Source organism: Thunnus albacares, chromosome 1, assembly GCF_914725855.1.
Source record: "Thunnus albacares chromosome 1, fThuAlb1.1, whole genome shotgun sequence".
Taxonomy (NCBI): Eukaryota; Metazoa; Chordata; class Actinopteri; order Scombriformes; family Scombridae; genus Thunnus; species Thunnus albacares.
Genome location: NC_058106.1, coordinates 24,718,936 through 24,740,766, shown reverse-complemented (window position 1 = coordinate 24,740,766; position 21,831 = coordinate 24,718,936). Strand labels below are relative to the sequence as shown.

The following is a 21,831-nucleotide window of genomic DNA, read 5'->3' as shown; positions in this document are numbered from 1 at the left end:
TGTTTATCGCTGAGTTCGCAGAGCTTTGTTGGCGGTGCTATTCCTCAATGAAAACAAGTTGACACAACAAGATCTGGAGATATTTGGAGCTACTGTATGTGCTCAGGAGATCAGTTAGAAATACTGCAAAGAGGAACAGTACAGCCACAGTGAAATGTGTGATGAAGAGCTGCAGACAGCAATATCCAACCCTACACTAGGCTTAGGCAGACCAGACCTGTTACGAATTTCAGACAATACACATCACCAGATTAATTTATTCCACTAGCAGCACTGGTGCACCTTTCCTGATTTAGGGACAGCAAATTAGTTGTAGTTTCCAGAAATAATGTAAATTAATAATTTCCATGAATGATGAATATGAAGGCTTTGTGGCCTTTAATTTTATAAGGACAATTATCGCAATACTGTTAGATGTGATGTGAAAACTTTTTTGTTGTTGTCATCATCCTGTTGTTCATGAGCGGGATGCACTTACAGTATTTGATGACATTTAGCTGTTGTTCCCTTGGAGAATTAATGCAATTATTGTAAGTGACTTTGGACAAAAATGTCTGCCAAATTAATGTAATGAGATATAGTTCCAGTGATTATTATCACATACTTTGTGGCAAGAAAATGAGCATCAGTGAAATGCTGAAAGTAGCCGGAAGCGGAGAAACCCAAACAAATCCAAAAAGAGGAACAAAGTGGGGTAATGCACAGGTTTGTAACAAAGCAGGGCAAAGTAGGTGTGTGGAAGAAAGAATAGGTGAAGATGTCCTCATTGAACAAAAAAAAAAGAAGTCTTCTGGGCCTGTTCATTATCCTTTTAAGCAGATCTACTTAAACCATAATGTACAAGAACAAATAATATGCGGTGCAAGAGATATAGAATGTGTGATGGGACTGTTGTTAGCCCTGTGACGATGTACAACTGACAGATGCATTGAAATTCTTGAATATCTGTCAAAAACGTTGAAGGTTTTAATCTGAGGAATCTGTCCTTCTGTATGAAAATGGGTCTGTTTTTAAACCAAAAAAAAAAAAAATCAAAATTACGATCTAATTACTTTTACATAGGCCTCATGATGAGGGTTTCATAATTAGACATCTGACTTCTTATTGTCTCTGCCAGGCGTAATCCTGGAGGGGATCATGCATTTAGTCGTGTGTGTGTGTGTGTGTGTGTGTGTGTGTGTGTGTGTGTGTGTGTGTGTGTGTGTGTGTGTGTGTGTGTGTGTGTGTGTGTGTGTGTGTGTGAACGTGTGTCTGTGTTTCCATGTGTGTATCTGTCTGCAACTAATCTCGAATACTACTAAACCCATCAGCCTGATATTTTTTTGTGCACATTTATGGCTGTATGGTCAAGGACCTCTTGTGGTTGCAGTGATTCACAATTTTTGAAAAACCTATTTAATACTACCACTGACTGCTGACTCCTCACTCCTTTTGACGGGCCAGTAGGGACCACAAACGATCAACAACTGCTTCAGTTTGGAATCTTGTTTACGCTAAGGACAACCAATCATACTTTGTTGCCACGTTCAATCAGTGCCAAATTTCGGTGCCTTGAAAGTGAGTTGTGTTGTCAATTCAGATAAATATTGATAAGATTCCTTATGAGCCTATCATAAAGCTTAGACTTTCATCTTTTCAGCAATCCTCGCCATTTTATGATACGCATTATGACATGGAAAGGGCATTTCCGGCAATCGGCTTGGCTAAAAACAAGGCTTACCTAGTCTGTTGCAGGCCACATTTTGGCCTTTGTCATGGCTCAAAAAACTGATATCCATAGAAAAGTTTGGTATCATCTTGAACTGGAGCATCTGCAGATTAATTATTACCAATTTTGATCCACTAAAATTAGGCACGAGATGAATAAATCCCTGTTTTTTGTTATCTTTGCCACAATCTCGACTGTACACACCTGGAGGAGATCTGCACGTCACTGAGTGCACTCTTCTCGTTTAATAATTTAATGATGTTAAATATTACATGATAGAATATGTTTTGAGTGTAATCAAAGCACATGATATTTATTTCCTTAAAAATATTGTTGTCCATATGTTGACAATATTTTGTCTGTAGCTCAAGCTTGTATTCTTTAATACACACAGTCTCTAACATGTGCTCACATAGCTTCTCAACAACAGCTACCATCATGGCATACAGTCTGCTTCAAAAGTGGGACACTTTTTGGATGATGGGCGCTTTTTTTTTTTTTTTACATCTGTGTGTGTGTGTGTATGTGTGTGTGCGTGCATGCATGTGTATGCATGAACGTGTGTTTGTGAGATATTATGATGCTCATCTGTGGAAAGGTCATATCCACCCTCTGTGCCTCTTCTCCCTTGCCTATCTCTCGCTCTGTTCATTATCCATCCAGGCTTTCTCCCTCTGCTCTGCATTTATTTTTACCTCCTCACGTAATCCTTAATTAATGTAGATCCAGTCACTGTGCCTCACATTCTACTACCATACACACATACTTGTACACACACACACACACACACACACACACACTCACTCATTCATGTTCTTTCAAGCGGGCGCGCAGCACACACACTTTCAATCATTTATCTTCTCTGTCATTCTCTTGCAGGAGCATAATGATCTAGATCACACACACATCTTAACATGTTGCACACTTTACAATAATAGGCAGATGTGTTGGCTTTATTGCTCAGTTAAATATAAACCACATACCACAATAACCATCATGTCCTGGGTTCAAATTTGGACTGGGACCCCTGACGTATGTCATCTCCCTTATTCTCCAGCTGTTCTGAATTGTCCAAAGAAATCTGAGTCAACAGCGATGATTTCTCTATATATTAGATCGTAACACTCTTTGTGGACTAGATATTTTAAAGAAAAGCAGAATAAGTATGCCTTTCACTTATTGGTGCAAATATAAAATTGTGATTTTAAAAAAAGTCCTTCATTGTGACCCACACAGTCTTCTACATTTCAGAAAGCATGCTGGTACTGGAAATTATTTTCGTATTGATCGACAATTTATTTTTAGTAAGACTAAATCCTGGTTGAATAAATATTTGTTCCTCGAGTGTTTTTTTTTTTCTAATGTGAAAGCTTCGTGTAGATCATGAAACTTTGTCCCTTTTTAGTCCAAAGACTAAATGATTTCCTCTGTTTCCTCTGTTATTCATTAATACATCAACTTTGATTTAAAGTGGATTAATTAATCTTTTTTGACTTTGATCAACTGAAAAACACTCACTATGGCACACCTAAATCTATCACTGATATACTTTTTAGAAGTTGCATAATAAGTTGAATAGAGATCGCTTGTGTCAAGTGATTTTAGGATAGTTAAGGTTAGCTGTCAGCACCGTGCCAAAAAGAAGGCCACTGTTGAAAACACATCTGGGAACGAAGGCATGTGGGAGACTCTTAGACGAGTTGGAAGAAAGTTCTATGGTCCGATGAGACCTTCATGCTAATTGCAATGTTTGGTCTTATCCAACCACTGCACATGACCAGAAACACACCATCCTCACCATGAAGCATGATGACATTTCAAAGCTGACTCTCACTTCTGATGTCCATCCTAAGCGCTAATCACTCACAGTCTTTAATTGACGTCACCAGTATGATCAGAGGCTCATGTGGTATGAGGAACGGGATGGCACTTCCAACGTATGTTGTTAACCACTGGTCCTGGCACTCATGCTTTTAAGTAGGTCTAGACTCAGTAAGCTCATGTTGTTTATCTAGGTATATAACTGGGAGACACGGTTGTCTTTTCTTGTTTCATTTAATGTGTATCTTATGTTGTTTATCTCCAGTGTATATGCGTGTTGTTCTTCTAGCTCTGTGAAGCACATTGTGTTTCCATTTGTGTTGGAATGTGTAACACAGCAGTTTCACTTCAACCACTCATCCGCAGATGGCTCTAATTGGCTATTTGCAGAGCAGCGTATTGTTTTAATTATTTCTGCGCAATTCTGCTCATCAAATCTAGTTTCTATTAAATCATATTTACAATACTATTATTGTAGTTTGGGAATCTTGGTAACCTTCCCTGATGTTTCAATTTCAGGAATAAGAAGATGGTTTGATCTTTATTCAAGGCATATATTATATCTACACACTGTTTATTGTTCCCATAATGACTATCTTTTTACAATCCGTCAAGTTTTTTTGTCAGGCACAGAAAGGTTCCAAACATTCTTCATCGAAGAATCATTTTCAGCTTTTATAAGTAGGAGATATATTGACTAGTTAGTTTAGTTAGTCTTTGATGTAGAAATGGTCACCCTCGGCCAGAGATGTATTCTTTATTCTGCTACTCACATCCTTCTATTCTCTCCATCAACTGCTGGGTTAAACGTATGCATTGTCAGATATGCCACACTTCTTAAATGTGTGTAAGGGATTATGTAATTGTCAAGTTCATATTTGTTGGAAATGTAAGGCTTGCTTTAATGTTTTCTGTGCTAGCAGTGTCAGTAAACACATACTGTACTGTTTCAGCACATGGGGCTGCAATGATGTTGTGGTTTCCATGCGAATTGGCTCTCGCCTCTCAGCTTGAAATATTTTCGATAATTTCATGGAAAGTCATGAAAGTAATTTATTCATCAGCTATGTTTTTCCTTCAAATTCTTTGTTCTAATTTTATTTTGACAGAAGTTTGAAAGCTATTCAGCACGAGTCGTTGCGGTAGTTTGACCTTGTTTTGGACTGTTGTTTAGGTCAGAAGTAGATTTGCATCTAAGTCTGGCAGAAATGTTAAAATTGATGTGAGCTGTTAGGATTAGGCTGTTAGGAGGAGAATAAATGCTCCACACTTTGTTATTGTTAAGTGTTCCTGAAGATTGGAGTTATTATTTGTTAATTTAATTAAGAGATACACAGTGTTTGGCGTTTTTTGATTATGTACATAAACTCAACAGATGAACTTGATTAATGTAAATAAACTGCGAACCATTCAATAAGAAATGCATCTATACTGTTTTGTTTTTGTCCTCAGATCTAAATTCACTAAGCTGCTCAGTGTGGGTGTAGCTGAAAGGCCAGGTTATAATAGAAAATAACGGGTCGGTACGATGTGTTGTCCACCCACGTCAAAAATCCAATTTGTTTATAGCTGTTTGAAACGGTCACTCTTTAGGGCCTCATGGAAAGTTGACTGTGATATCATTAACGTAGGGGGGGAAATCGGTGCACATTTTCAGACATTCTCCCCTGGAAGACAGTCACAGTGTTGCACTCAGTTGTACACGTGAAAAGTGACAGAAATAGGTGTGTGAAGAATAAAGAAAGAGGGCCAGAGAAGAGAGAGAAAGAGACATTCAAACCATGCCTCTGCATAGCTGGCCAAACACTACGTGAAGTGGGTGTTAATGTATGATTGTCTGTTTTGGAAAGTTACAGAAATTGTCAGGCACAGCCCCCCTTAATCCGATATGATGGAGTATACTGGCAGCTTAAGGCAATGGCTAGAAATGGCTAGTCGTCTAGGTTGACACACACACATACACACAGAGATAACAGATTTAGCTTGTGCCAAACGATTTCTAAGTGTAATCATTACAGTATTAGGCAAAAACAGTGATGTTAAATTCAAAGTATTCCTTCAAACCACTCCTTAAAAAACACAGTCTGGTAACTAGGACACCTTTAAGATGAATTCTTGTTATTGTGCTGCATTTTGTGCGTTGCTCTGTGAACCTAATCAGCCTGGGTACATTCCCTGCATGGGAAGATGGGTTTACCAAACACAATGTTGTTCTTTCCATCAGTCCTGCTTGACAACCACTCAGTCAGGGGGGGTTGGGCATGTGAAAATAAGGACAAGCTATTCAGAGAATTGGAGCAGATAATGTGGCTTCAGCTAATGTTTGTTGTTGTTGTCTTGACGGTAGTAGTGCTGTAAACTTATACTGGTTATATTTCTAAATACTGTGTTCACAATAACCGGTTTTTACACATATGAGTTTCACTGCACATTTTACATCATGTCATCGTCTAGGCTATTTTTTCTGTGTACAAACATGAATGCAAAGTGACAACAGACAACTAACTGTGTGCCCCAGTGTAGTTGCTCTGTTAGAAATGACGTTTGTCAGCACATAGGAGTGTGTGAATTAAGGAAACAGCCCTGTTTGGTCAGACAGTGATCCAAAGGTCAGAAAGTGATTGAATCCTCATTGCTTGAGGTTGATATGCAGAGGCACTCTTCTATCAATAGATTCCCTCTCTCCGTTCACGGCTCTTTCACCGGCTTCTCTGATAGGCCTGCATCTGTCTCATCCCTGAGTTGCTAGGCAACAGGCTTTCCGTGTGTGTGCGCTCACACGTTGCTGTGGCAATGTCAGGCTTTTGCCTATGAGAGAGGAGAGAGAGAGCGAGATGTTGAGAATAGAGAAAAAGGCAGATGAGAGAGAAGTACTCAGAGAGGAGAGGGGGAAGAAATAAGAATGAGTCAGAGCCGTGATGAGGAATTGGAGAGGAGAAAAGCACTAGAAAAAAAGCACTAGATTGTCTCTGGCCTTCCTGCAGCCTAGCTGCATATATATACAGGCCTGCCGCTATCTTAGCGAGGTCACTGGCAAAGACAGCATGATTTACCAGACTGGCAGGCAGGCAGGCAGCAAGCACTGAGCTGTTATTGGATGGAACAGAGAGGTGTAAGGGAGAGTGAACGTGCTCAGAATAGAAAATCAGACCAAGTGATTGGATTCCTCCCCACATCTCACTCTTTTGCTCTCTCTACTCCTAGAGCCTTATGGATAATAGGACCACTCCCACTCACTCACATTTCAGATATATCTAGTCATTTCCAGTCGCTCTTGTGTATCACCTGCTGCTCATATAGACATTTAGGCACGAGGATCTTATTTAGTGGAAGAAGAAATGACAGATTGAGCTCTAATACTGTTCTAACCCAAGAACTTTGTTGGTTGCTGAAAATACAAACTAGTTCTAGGGACATAGTGTATCAAGTATTCCTAAAGCAAACTGTAAAAACTCATGTAGAAGCTTGGTCTCCACCCTCAAGAAGGACAGATAATCAGGGTTATTTGGTAAAACACTCTGCACACAGTAATGCTGCTCATTTTGTAGTTCATTTTGTAAGCACACAGTCCTGTTCTAGCATAATACATAATTCCTCTCAATGCTCGTGTATGTGTTAGCCTGTGTTTGTGTGTGTGCGTTCGTATGTCGGCCTCTTCTTTCTCTACACAGGTTTATAATGAAGTGAATGGGCCCAGGTCAGGGACTGAGCAGCCAAGCTGGGCTCTGGTTGCCAGGATACTGCAGCCGATCCCGGCTGGCTTTATTTGCACACCAAACAGGCTAGCTAGCTGCTGCTGCTGCTGCTGTCCCTCTATAGTCCATTCTCCTGCATGGCATGTCAATAGACTGCCACAGGCGCCGCAGGGCACAAACATGCACAAACTAGGGCTGGGTGATATGGTAAAATTTCAATTTCACAATAACCAGAAGACTTTCTTCTAACACAAATTGCAGTACTTGTTTAGATATGTGAAATTACCTGTTAAATTGTCTTTTAATTGATCAGACTGCATGGTAATCGGAGGTCAAACTGGACATTGTTAGCTGGCATTCTCTAATGTTTCAAATGTCAGTGTAGGAGAAATGACTCTGTAATGACTTTGTTGTTAAATTCAACAACAAAGTACGGCATCACAGTTCACAATTAATTAAAAAAAAAGATTGATTGAGAATGAGGAATACTGATCTATTTTGCCTAGCCATATGACAAACACACAAGCTTTGTCCCAATACGCACCATTAACCCTTCCCTATGTTTGTTTTGCTCAAAAGTTTGTGAGATGGTGAAGAATCTCTGTTTGGGAGAGAGACAGAGAGACAGAGAGAGAGAGATGGGCTGAAAAGCCATTTTACACCTCTGCGTTTTACTGTATGTGAATGTTAATTATTAACTTCAGACTTGACCCTAATTAGTAAATAATGACAAATGAACAAGTCTTTCAAAGAATGGCAAGGCACTGAGTAATCTCTGCAGAAGCAAAGCTGTGATTTTTATAACCTTCCTTAAACCTCTAACTTATATCAGAGTGTGTGCAGGTAGGTGACGCAGAAACAAAACACAACGAGCTGTGTCAGTTGAATTGAACTGAATTCCCCATAAAACACATTTGGCAGGTGTAGAATTGCACGATTAATTAATAAGTTGTCAACTATTTTGATAATTGATTAATCGGTTTCAGTTATTTTTTAAGAGAAAAAAAGTCAAAATTCTTTGATTCCAGCTTCTTAAATGTGAATATTTTCTGGTTTCTTTAGTGGTCTATGACAGTAAACTAAATATCTTTGGAGAAAGATATTTATTTTGGACAAAATTAGACATTTGAGGATGTCATCTTGGGCTTTGGGAAACAGTGATATACATTTTTCACCATTTTCTGACATTTTATAGACCCAACAACCAATCAATTAATCGAGAAAATAATCGACAGATTAATCACTAAGGAAAATAATTGTTAGTTGCAGCACTAGGCAGGTGTGTGTTTTTAAGCTAGCTTTAGCACTAGCCTTAAACTTGTGCCAGTAAATCTTGCTGCAATACCGGATGTGTTGGGTTCTCTGACTCAGACCATGCAATGTTTCAGCACAAGTTTGATTTTGCCATTCCTCTGCCATGTACATATTTGTTCAGTTGAGTCAGGTGCACTTGGATTTTTGTCAAAAGCCGTTTTCTAGTATCTGCCTTTGTAAACCTCTAGAAAATACATTTAAAATTTGCATACTTAAAAAGACAGGTGTATGAATATCTGTTTAGATCTGGCACCTATGCTCCTAATTAACTTCCACTGTGTTGCTGCAGCAGCTGTGATGACTTTCCTTAGAAAAGTATAAACTTAGCCTGCATCTCTGGTATGAGGACACTGTGACCTGTGCAACATTTGCTTCATCATTTATGTTACTATATGTAAGCTTGACCAACACAGGGATATCAGTTGACTGACTGCCAGGGAGTGTGCTGTTGATTTGTATCTGATTGTGCAATAGGCAATAGGGTTTGTGCACACAACACACACACCAGAGCACAGACAGACAGAGAAGCAACATGCCCATCCCTGTATGCAGCTGCTGTGTAGTTCAGCTGTCAGTGTGAAAAATTTGAGGTGTGTTTCTGTGTGTACATTGAGAGTCATGAGTTAGGAGTGGCATAGGGTTGGAGCAAACAACTGCGTTTCATCTGCATCTGCACTTTCACTTCTCAGCAGTGTGTGTGTTTACATCTTTGTGTTTCCTATCTCTGTATGTTGTTTCCCCATGTATAATCACAAGTGCATGTAGTAGCAGCTTGCAAAGCTAAAAACTGGTATGTTAGAGATTGGTCAATAAGCCAATAAGGTTTGAGATCACAGTTGCGTACATTTTAGTGTACCTGCATTCTGGCACAAAATCAGCATTTTTATTCTTAAAACCACTTTCCTTCAGGGCACAAGGCAGGATGTAAAGGAATAACTTCCCATGCTTTAAAGTAGACACATCCACAGCCACATGTACTACTTTTAAATATGGCTGCATTTACTCCTATTTAGAGATTCATGAAGGCTGAGATGGCATTTTTGATTCTGTATGATCCTGGAGGAGGCCTCTGCTAGTTAGCTTAGCTATTAGCTTTAGAGCTGACTGGATACGTGACGTACTGTACCGAAATTATTTTAACCGGAGAAATAATATTTTAAGTTGTGAATCAAACTGCCTTTGATCATTTTGCATGACAGTATCACTTTCATTGCGTATTTGTGCAGACACAGACAAGTGGTGATATAGTTTTCTGTCCTGAAGGTCTTAAAAATTGCTTAATATGGCCAAGCATCACATTATGAATTTCCCAAGTCAAGTATGCTGGTACTATAACATTCTGGTGTAAGCGTGCTTGTGGTGTGTGTCTGAGTGTGCACACAGCATGCTGCAATATGCTGAAGTGTTGGCCTCTATCTGACCGCAGAGGGAGTGGCTCAGAGGATAGAGAGGATGCTACAGGAAAGATGAGAGAAAGGAACAAGGGAGGTTGGGAGAAAGGTGTGTGTTTATGCAAGGGAGAGAGAAAGGATGGAGAGTAGTACTGGCAGGTCCTGTCCTTCATTTGGAAGAGATTGCTTCTCTGGCTCACCTCTCACCACTCCTTTCTGCAGTTATCATCTCCATGGCCAAGTCGAACTCGGCTGACGTCATGCATAAAACATTAAAAATATTTTTAAAATGCTCCTATCTTTAGCCGGACTACCCCGTTTGAATATTTAACTGGAGCTGATTTAACTTCTCTCTGAAATGAATTCTTTTATTGATATGATATTATATCTTCTAGTTAATATTAATGGTTTTATGTATTAATTCAAATCTCCCCACAAGTGCATAAAGATCCTTTCCAGCAATAAGTCTCTATTGTTTTTTCATATAGTGGTTGTTTAACCTATTCCACTCCACCCTTATTTTGGAGCAATTAAAATGGCTGTAGCTCCTGAACCACAGTGACTATATGCATACATTAGATTTTGCCAGAAAGAAACCCTCCCAAAGTTTCTGGTGAAAGTGTCAGAAACACTCCAGGTGATACAGAGACAGATCAGAAGGTCTTTGAAGCCAAAATTTAAACATTTTGTCTCCCTAAATTTATTTATTTATTTATTTATTTATTTTTTCAGTGTAAATAGCTGCCAGTGGTTTTGTCTGTAGAGGTCAAGGGCAGCATGGGGCTGTAAACTAAATACCAGTGAATACCTGCCTAAAGTCTGAAGAAGATGGCACACAGCGTTGATAATTATTTATAAAATTGTCGCAGTCAGATTTCTAAAAAGGACATTTGGAGAGGCCATATTTTTGTAAACGCAAGGTCTTCCTTATTACGACACTACCACATGAAAGGGAGAGAGGGACAACTAGTGGACGCTGGTGTCCAAGCGGAGTTAATGAGGTTAAAGTCCAACTGAAATTAAATCTTTGGTTACATGATGGCTCCCGCTAGTTTTGCATTAATTCAATGAAATACCATTTTGTTATCCGCTTACGTAGCTGGAGTCTTTGTTTCAATACAGCAAATCAAATCTTGAATAAAGCAATAACGTGGCGTTCAATCATAGGCAGAGCAGACGTCACACTGAGCCTGATAGCAGCCGACTGCACAGTACAAAGACCTTTTGTCTTCATTTTAACAATACAAAACTATTACCAATATATTTAAAAACATGTTGACATTATGTTTGACTGCAAAGAGGAATGATTCAATTATATCAGTTGGACTTTAAAAAAACAAGATGCTAACCACAGTTTGTAACCTCATGATGTATCACTGATATTGCCAAGCTAGTAACATTAAAGGTGCAAATGAATTAGAGTAGACTAATGGCAATCAAACATTATCAATCTTATTTTGAATTATTAGTGCAGCTCAGCCACTTCCTCTTGGTCAAAACATGTTTAGGTGAAGGTGTGTACAGTCGTGACGTTCAAATACTAAAGTTGTATCACGTAAAACATTTGGAACATTGTTTGTTTTCATTAAAGTTATATAGGGTACTCAAAGGGATCATCATCACTCCAAAAAAAGAAAATGTGGCAAACATTTTGGCAATACTGGCAATAGCAGAATAAATTATAGTTGGCAGACATTCTTTGTCTTTTATGTAATTCATGATTTTTCCAGCCTGGTTCACTAAATTCATAATCCAAAGCATGGTATCCACACAGTTCCTACTTTAGAGCATTCAGTCCAAGATTTTTTTTTTTTATAGCCACCCACTGCTGTTTTAGTCTAACTACACTGAGCAAACTGGTTTACAATGGTTTAAATTTAGATGCCAAGGGCAGCTAGACGACCTTTACAGTCGAGCCCACAATCCTGCTTGACATCATTACAAAAGAAATGAGTAGTTTTGTTATACTTGGTGTTATTTTTGTAGAAAAACAGTTAAAAACACTTGCGCATTCATGTAAACACAAATACACACATGGAATTAATCAACTGTTTAGTGGCAACAACATTTCACTGATTGAAACACAGACACACACTGTTAGCAGATGTTATGTATCTTTTGATTGGGATGGAATTACAAAGGAAATGAGGCCTGTGGTTTTGAACAGGGTTTCCTCTCCTTGTGTGTGCCTTTTTGTGTGACTGCTAGCTTGCAAACATCATTTTCCTGTATTTTGCATGTCAGCGAAATGCTCTGTTGCTATAACCGCCCATCATAGTAGTCCCAAAATAGTGCAGAGATTATTGTTCTATAAGCCCAGCTGACCCAGTTTGAGGTGTGTGTGTGTGTGTGTGTGTGTGTGTGTGTGTGTGTGTGTGTGTGTGTGTGTGTGTGTGTGTGTGTGTGTGTGTGTGTGTGTGTGTGTGTGTGTGTGTGTGTGTGTGTGTGTGTGTGTGTGTGTGTGTGTGTGTGTGTGTGTGTCGCTGCATGGTTTGTTTATTTCTGAGAGTAGTCGACCTTCCTGCTACGTTGTTTGGTGTGGTGAGAGGTGGGAGTTTAAGGATGGTTGAAGCGAGTGGCTAGCAGAAGGGGTAACAATAAGCCAGAGGAGAGAGGAAAGGGGGCTGTGGTTTGCTATGTCTCCCTTTCTATACACCAGTAAAAGGAGGAGCAGTACATCCTCTGTAGTTGTGTGCCTCTCTGGTTGGTTGGCTGGCTGTCTTGACTTGACTGACTTGACTGGAGGGATATAAATAGCAGTCTTTGAATAGGATAACTGCAGAAGGAAGGGAAGGAGGGTGGGGGTAGGAGAGATGGAAGTGGCGCCAGGGAAGATAGGAGTGCCAATGTCTCGGCATAGAGAAGAAAATGATGCACCCATGGTCTCATCTGTTCACTCACTCGGTCAGTCACAAGGATGATTATACTTGGACGCACTCAGAAGAGAAAGTGCATTATGGAGGAAAGAATTGAGGGATGGAATGTATGATTAATTCATGGCCCTGTGAAGCAGAAGGCCTCTCTTCATGAAGGAGGGCACAGGATAGTAAAACACATGTTGTTGTGTACCAGCACAGGTGACAACATAGACAATGGGAACACAGAGTGCATTAAACTGTACAGAAACTTCTATGAGTTCTTAATAAAACCAATCATAGCAGGTAACTTTGTTGTTGTTGTTATAAGAAGGCTACTTGGCTAAGATAGGGATGCCATGAATTAGAATAGAGCTAAGGGAAAAATTCAGCGCTGTGAGTACGGTGATTTCTTAAAACTAGGTCACCTATGTAGTAGAAATGTGTGTTTTTGAAATTGGTGCCCTATGACCATAGAAAATTGAGAAAAAGGCTGTAGATTCCCCATACCGCTCTTAAGTGGGAATCCTACAACAACAAGAATGCATTGCGCACGTCTCGTCCAATGAGCTTCCAGTAAGCTACTCACATGTGCATTTTAAGACCAGCCGGTTAGCAAAGACAAAGTGAGCAGCGTTATATATCTTTATTGAGGCTTATTTACAAAATGTTTTTCCTCATTGAGCCTGGATATATCATACCGGTGTTTCTAACCCTTACTGCTGTTTCTTTTACTTATTTTGGACGATGATTGTGCTTAAAGCTGGATGCAGCTACAAGTTACAGGTAACACAGTCGCTGATCTGCTGTTCTGTATTCAGAGTTGACAAAGTCCAATATAATATTCTGTCAGAAAACAAGGTCGGGTTTACCAAAGCACTACGTAGAGTTTTTAGTCTGTTTTGTGTCTGAAACCATGACACAAAAGTCTATTTTGGCGAACTATGTCTGTCATTTTTCAATTTTTCATACATACAACCAAATGCAACACTGAATGACTTCCAGGAGAGAAAATGTGTGCACAGTTATCACCATATTTAACGATGATCGTATCCCCCCCCCCCTCTCTGTGACAGCCAGCTTTTCACTCCACCTTCTAGTGTGGCTGTTTGGAACAGCTATAAACACGTTTGATAAACCAACCTGGTCGGACAATACGTCATATGAACCCATACTTTTCTGTCATAACCAGGCCCTTAGCCTGCCACAGCTGCAACCCAGACTGCTGTCCTCCCTCACAACTGCTCTTCCTCCAGAGCAGGGGTGTAATGGTTGAAAATAGAGTGCTTGATGTACCGCTAATGGCTGCATTGTCTGGCAGTGTGTAAATGTGTTTTCAAAGAACCATAGTGGCCAGGTGCTAACCTCCCCCGCTCTCTTTTTTCCCTTTCTCTTTGTTCTAGACGGTTGATGACGATGCAATGGCAGCGTGAATGAAGCTTGGCGTGGGGAGAGCTGAACGATGCCCAAAGGTGGGGGTTCTAAAACCCCCCAGCTGGACCACTTCCCACTCAACACCGACATGGTGGAAAAGCAGGGTGGGAAGAAGGTAAGACTGATAAACAAACACACTCACTCAGTGCCCAATAACCAAATGTTTGTATAAGCGCATAATCCCAAAATGAATTACTGTTTATCCTTGAAACCTGACTTTAAACCACTACATGTGATCAACAATTTTAAGATAGTAAGGGAACGTGAGCTTTAGAAATACCAAAGTTGGTTTTGAAATGGTAGCCAGACCATCCTTCAACCTGAAAGCCTGGGTTACATGCACTGTGACAGAAAGTATCCCCCCCCCCTTTAAGTGTCCTTGAGCATGATATTTGCATGTCTACCAGCTTCTGTTCGGTGATGCTGTTCTGTGGTTTATGCTGCTCCCTGACTCCTCTTCGTAGGAGGCAAGCAGGCAAGTTTCTCAGTGTCTGTGATGCCATCTGTGTCAATGAGGTAATGTTTCAAAGTTTGGCTTGGATTTGCCACACTGTGCAATATTTCTCAGTTACTAGAGCTACAAAGTTCACATATCAGTAACAAGGTGGAACGTCTGAGAACCCTGCCAGTTAAGCAAACATGTCGTCAACCGTGCCTCCTTTTTTAAAAATAAGCAATTCAAACCTAAATCTGTGTCGGGCCTGGCATCTACTGATGAAGATGATATCACCTAGGACTGGCTAATAGCAGATGAACACTTCAGTAGATATATAGCATATTATGTACATTTATAAAACATAAGAAAACAGCTAGAATTATAAAACAACTGGTTGATGTTTGAATTCGTCTTCACTAGCTTCGCTGGAATATATGACCAATGCAGAAGCCCAGCTTAGAGCTATATCCCCTTTTAATATACACAACAGATGAGGAAATCATTTATGTGATTAATTAATAGTGAACATGCCTAGACAAGAGCCTTCTATTATTTACACATCGCAGGAACCAGATGAATGCAAAAATCCTGGTTAATATAAAATGGTTATTTGATATTTCCCAACTTCACCGGGTTCATCTTAATGCACAATTACACAATTGACTATTGCATAATGGATGTTGGATACTGATGCCTACAAAGAAGGATGCATCTCTCAGCCACATTCAGAGGCTCCTCTGGAATGGGATAGGCTCGCTGGCCGGTTAAGACATATTCTGTCTTGAATTGTAGGCTATGAAGGAAATGTCCCCTTAATTTTACACAGTCGCAGTCATGTTGTTTGCTGTGGAACAAAGTGTCGGGCGCAGCTTGATGATGTCATAGTGTGTGCCAACTGTTAAGCTACAAGCAGCAGCACCAAGAGGCGAAGAGAGGAGAGGTTGTGCTTATGCAGGCATAGATTTACAGCCCTCTGCAAAGGATTGCATCAGACTCTGGCATGGCGGAAGGGAGGGAGGGAATGAAGTGCACAGGGGTGGGTGGAAAACGGAGTGAAACGAAAAGATCAGGCATTGCTAGGAGACCACCAAACAGGGTGTCTTATGAAGGCAGATCTGAGGGAAGTTTCCAGTTGTCACAGCTTTTTAAAAATTCAATTCATCAAAAAAAACTAACCATGGGGATAAGCGTTGCCTTTTTGACCATTCTCTACCAACACAATCTAGCTCTGCATTTACCGTTATCTGTTTTTGTGTTTTTTTCTCTCTTAAAGAAATCACTCCCTTGCTTTTCACTTTCCCCTCTTAGATGTACTGTATGTTTTGCACATGCCCAGATGTACGCATCATGGTTTTAGCATTAATTGTCTCCTCTCTTGTAAAAGCCTTGATGTAGCCGAGCGGAGACACAGACAGAGAGAGGAAGGGAGAGCGAAAGGAGAGATCAGCTAACTGTAGCTGACACTGTTTGTCTCTACTGTACCATGACATCATAGTCTTATGACTGGGGCAGGGCAGGGGGAGGAGTTCAAAGAGTCGACACATAATGGAAAACCTGCCCCGAGGACAGAGAGAGATGAGTTGGGGACAGAAGATAGGGCTGAGAAATTAAGTGAAAGAAAGTGAGCATGTGTACATTACATCTGAGCTGCATCTCCACTATAAGACCTCAAAGATCCCCTCCAGACATGTTTTAAGATGATATAAAATACTCTACCTTGAATAATAATTTGTGTCTGATATGGTTTTTCCACACAAAAAAAGGTTATCTTGTTAAAATCCTTAAAATTACACCTACTCCTTCGCCTTCATTAAAAAATAAATTTAATGAGGGAGAAGAATATATTTCATTTCAGAAGCTTAACTGCTGGACACAGGATGTTTCATCCTTCATTGTAAAGTCTGTTCTCACTGTATGTGCGCTGGAGGCTTCAAGTTTCCACATCACACTTGTGTAAGTTGAGTATTGGACAAGGATTGGCTTCCAAACTATTTATTTTTCAAATCATGCTCATAGGCCCGCCCCTTAAAATTTCCCACGTTCAGTAAATGAATATGAAAACAGCCTTCTAGTGTCAAACTCTGCAAATACATCATTCTGCAACAAGGAACAAGAAGAAAATTATATTTTTGAGTGGAGGGAGACGTTAAACCTTCTGTACTTGAAGCATAGTGGTTAAAACATATTGACCTTGCACCAAAACACACACTTTGCCTGCATGCTTATGTGTTTTTTGTGAAGTTAGGATTGAGAGATTTGACAAAAACATCAGGGATTTACTGGCGGAATTTCCCTTCTCATTGAGTGCTTAATCCAGTAATGTTTATTTTCCGTAGAGCGTGTCACCGATACTGACAACTGTACCTGAGATATTTCTGAATTTAAGGAGGATGTGTTTAGTATGCATACCTTGGACCGGACACTCACTACAACTTATGGTGTGATAAAAGGCACAAACCTCTTTTTTACATAACAATAGTTTTCTAATCGTAATAGATAACAAATTTAGATAGGTCTGTTTCTTTATCTTATTCTACTTTGCAGATTATATAGTTCATAAAGAGTGCATCAAGTATAGTGGAAACCACTTATAATGATAACTGCTACAGTGATCAACCACTTGTATGAATCAAAAAGCTTGAGACAGAATCATTCCTATACAAATGCTGTTTAAATAATTCGCTTACAGTAATCAAGTAGTCCACTTACAGTGTTGATTTTGGGTCTTGTCCAGCAGTCTCAGCTTGACCAGGCGAGAGTGCAGTTTAGCTTGCTGGTTAAGTAGTTGGCTGATCAGGCTCTCAATGATTAGGAGCTCTGACATGAGCCCGGACAGCTCAGGATCCGTCACCTTATCTGCGAAAAACGCAGTCTCTCAAGTGGATAACCCACGACTGCGTTTCAGACACTGCCTTGGATATCAGACAATCAGCAGCTGTAATCCAGCAATTACAGGAGGTAAGCCGTTGGCTCCGTTTAGCTGTTGGCTCCATTTAGCCGCTAGCTCCACTAGCTGTCAGCTCCACCAGCCGTGCCGTGGCGTCCACACAGCTGTCAGCGGCTCAAACTGCAGGGATCAGGCCTAGCAAGTAATGCCGAACTGTAGATCAGTTAAAAGACTTAAAAAGTCATCAAAAACCAGCATTCACTGCCTATATTCAGTGAGGAAACTTTTAAAATATCAAGAATTATAATCAGAGTTTGGCAAGAAACCGGACCACTGTCCGATTTGGCGCAACGGAAGTCGGAGACCTGGACTGTAGGGTTCATTACTTTATATCCATGCAATAAATATGTTAATTAGATGGTAATCTGCATGAGAAATAAAGGAAAAGAAAAAAATTGGGGTATAATAATCATCCACTTATAGTGACCAATTTGAGAACAACACACACAATCACTATAAGCAACTTCCACTGTATATCCCTCCTGTGGTGGAGGGAGGAAATACAAAGCCACTGTGTGTGTAGGTGATTAGGACCCTTACACCCCTGGGTCACCAATGTTACAATTTTAACCACCATATCTTTACGCACTGAAATGTATGTGAAGTTTTTTTGTTGTTGTTGTTTTTGGTTGTTGAATGAACCAGTCCTAGTCCTAGTCCTTTTTAATATTGAGTATCTGCCAAGACTCTACTATTTTTAATAATTGTGTATTCCTTATTAATACAACTGTACACAGCATCAAAATTAGTAAAGAATGTAAAATATTTGATGAAGACAATATCGTCTGCATTACAGCTTTCCTTTGACGGTTTTCTACATATTATAAAGATGTAATAGTGTCCTACCGTGTTTTTGTGTATCTGTATATCTTTTTTTTTTTTTTTTCACTTACTTCTTACTCATCCAAATGTACGTAGTAAAAATAATGGACAGTTGCTACTTAAAGCCTCTAAGTAAGGATTTGCTATTTTTTCTCTTTTCAAAGCAATTGTAAAGCAATGACAAGAAGGAAATCCGTTAATCCAGAAATATATATATAGATTAATATAATAAAAATAATTCAATTAAAATAATTATTAATCGTATCCTCTACAAGAAACCATTATAATTTTGTCACATTTTATCATGTGTGTTGACAAAAGGCACAACTCAAGACATAGTTATTTTTGTCACATCTTTTCTGTTCTGTTAAAAAGCTGCTACTTGGGATAAGAGAGTCACTATCACCAACAGATTCCAAAACAACAAAGAAACAAGTTCAACAAACATAAGTATTTACATCTGCTGATAGCAGATACACTCAGACATGTGATTGTTTCCAGCAGCTGTAGACCACAGAGCCGAGCCGGCGTCAGCTTAGCCTCCTCTGCCTGCGCCTGGCTCTTTGTGCTGTGGAATCTAAGAGGAAACTCCATGGAAAAAGTTTTCCTCTGCAGAGCCCATAATAGCTAAAAGAGTCAGGGCAGAGAACGGTACCAACTAAACGAGGAGACTAGAGGATCCACAGCTAGCTTATACACGTCTGTCTTTGTTGGCCTGTGTCTCTTTTTAAATTCTCATATTTTCTGTTCTTAAAAAATAGACATTGTGTGAATTGCAGTGCTATTTTTACATTGTTACCACTCAACCATGTTACTCAAAGTGTTTCATGCCCTGATTTGTCTCTTTCACAGGATAAAGTGTTGTCAAACAAGACTCCCAAATTGGATCGCAGTGATGGGGTCAAAGAGATGAAAGAAAAGGCCCCTAAAAGGAAGCTGCCCTTCACTGCTGGAGCTAATGGAGACCAGAAAGATTCTGATTCAGGTAAGAGCATATCGGGATGCATTTACTCATCTGCCTTGACATCTCCACCTCCATGTGACTGTGAAGTGAGAATGGGAACTATTACATCACATCCTCTCGGGCTGGCAGGAAGTAGTTAGGCATGCTGTGTGATAGGGGGTTGGGCTTTGTGAAGTAAATGGGCTCCCAGCTCTAGCTTCAAAGTTAGCTGTGTGTCTGTGGCAGAACCGAGGAGTTTGTTCCCGCAATCGCAATCTGAAAGGAGAGGAAGACCACACAAAATCATGATCCAATTAAGTGAGGATTTGTATAACATACAGGCCTGACCAGGTCTGGCTTTGGTAAGGCTCTGGCTTTGTGTTTTCTTTAATTAGGGAGAGAAGGACTACTGCTCATGCTTGTTTGGCTTTGGGCTTTAAGGGGTTCAGGATTTAGTTTGTTGATAATGGTCCAACTCAGAGGCTTTGGTAACAGCCTTCATCGTCAGCTCTGGCTGAGTAGCTACATTGGTTTATATTCTGTGATTACACTTGAAAAAGGCTTTCCACTCCAGACAGGAGTGGAAAGCAGAACGTGCGTGCGTGTGTATGTGCGTGTGTGTGTGTGTTGCAACAGATGACTATTATGGTTTGCGGTCAAGTTTAGTAAGATCGGACACTCGCTTTGTAGACACGTGGACTTGTGTGTAATTACTGTGTAGCTCAAGGGAATTATGAATTAGCGGAAGCATTGATTGAGAAACTCTAACTTATCTCATTACTTTCCTCATTACTCCTTTGATTGGCTCTCTTGAATCCCTGTAGTTTCTGTGCATGTCATGGCCTTTTGCACGCTCATGTTGCAAGATTGTTGAGCGTTCTGTATCTTCGAGATGCTCATCTGTTTATTTTATTCTCATTAGCTGGTTTAATGTTATTTACCTGTTGGCTTTCCTCAGCTGCTTCTTGTAGCTTCTCCAGAAAAGAGGTTTAACACCCCCCTCGGTAAGAGGAGGTGTGAACTCTCATCTCAGGAACAATAGCTGGACAGTCTGTCTATTAATATGCTAATAGTTTGCGGGTTGGGCTATATGGTCATTTAGTCCTTGACTCTCAACTTAACCTCTCTGCAACATATACTGAAAAGAACTGACTTTTAGTAGTTTCTTGTGTTTATAAACTGAAGAAGCCTAGAAGACTTCAGGGTTGATGCTATTACACAATTCCCACAGTTGATATAAAGAAATAGCTAGCATCTGTCTGTCATTTTAATATGCCATGTTTATTCAGATGTATTGCATCACTCTGGCAATATTATTTTGTCTTAGTGGTGGTTAGCCTGGTAGTTTAATCGGATGGCTTCGCTCTGTATCTATGTCTGTGCATGTTGTTTTAGTCCCATACTGCTTGTTGGTCAAGACTTTTGTGTCTACGTACCTTTTTCAACTGTATATTGAGAAGTTTCTGCATATCTGTGTTTTATAGTCTGACTTTGTTGCCTGGCCTTTGAAGTCCTGACCCTGCTGAGTCAGTGTCTAGCCCCTCTGCAAAATTTTACACCTCTGACACGTCACTGCCCCCCCCCCCCCCCCCCACCACCCACTATCCACCCTATCACACTATCAACCCCTCTTTCCGCTGTGGCTTGACCTGATAGGCATTAACTATGCATGGGGGGGTATGGTGAATCATATACCAAAATGCTCTGCAACCTTGTCCTGTTTGTGTACAATGTTTGTGTGGTGACTGTGGAATAAGAAAGTGTATTAAAATTAGCATGATTTGCATAATTTATGTGCTTATATTTTAAATCGGTGATTGCTTCATAATAACAGCCAGGCAAAAAGAGATAAAGATCAAATAACCTGGTTAAAAGTGCAAATAATCACAACTGAGGTGCAAGAGCTGACGTGTTATTTGTAAGAAACCACAGACAGATTTTCTACTGTAGTTCTTAAATCCTCTCTAATCAGTTTTCATAATACAGACGTCTCAGCTGTATTCTTTAGAAGTGTGTTAAAATCTAGTGCTGGAAATTGTCTTCTGATGAATATCAAATTAATTTGAATGATTTGCTCAAAGCAAGAGCTTGGACTGTCTTTAAATGCATTTCACAGCATTGTCCATTTATATAATGGCAGCAGAGGCCTTTGCAGTAATGCTGATGTTTATATGCATTGCTATCAACTCTAAAGCCTCTAAATAGCATGCCCAAGCAAGTTGCCTGCTTAGTTTTAACAAATATTACAAGAGCGAGGTTGAAAGAGGACAGGAATATATACTCGCTGTATGCTGGAGGACACCACACTGCAGATCATTAAGTTAAGAGATTAAGTTGATCAAAGCATTCCAAACTTCGATTCTCACCCCTACGCAGAATCGCCAAGCCTCCCTTGACCTCCTCCTGAGGACCGCTAGACAGCAGCATTCCTCCTTCCTGAGGTCATCCTCCTTCCGCTCCTCTCT

The 21,831-nt window shown here is 40.0% G+C and overlaps 1 protein-coding gene across 6 annotated transcripts in view; it reads left to right on the top strand.

The window, feature by feature from the left end:
* ankrd11 (ankyrin repeat domain 11) overlaps positions 1-21,831 on the top strand; it is a 110,859-nt gene that overhangs the window by 68,968 nt on the left and 20,060 nt on the right. For all 6 annotated transcript variants that reach the window (XM_044351454.1, XM_044351417.1, XM_044351425.1 and 3 more), the window contains 2 exons: positions 14,188-14,333; positions 19,276-19,408. In XM_044351454.1, the coding sequence (XP_044207389.1) occupies positions 14,247-14,333; positions 19,276-19,408 (220 nt within the window). In that variant the 5' untranslated portion in view covers positions 14,188-14,246. The remainder of the gene's footprint in view (positions 1-14,187; positions 14,334-19,275; positions 19,409-21,831) is intronic.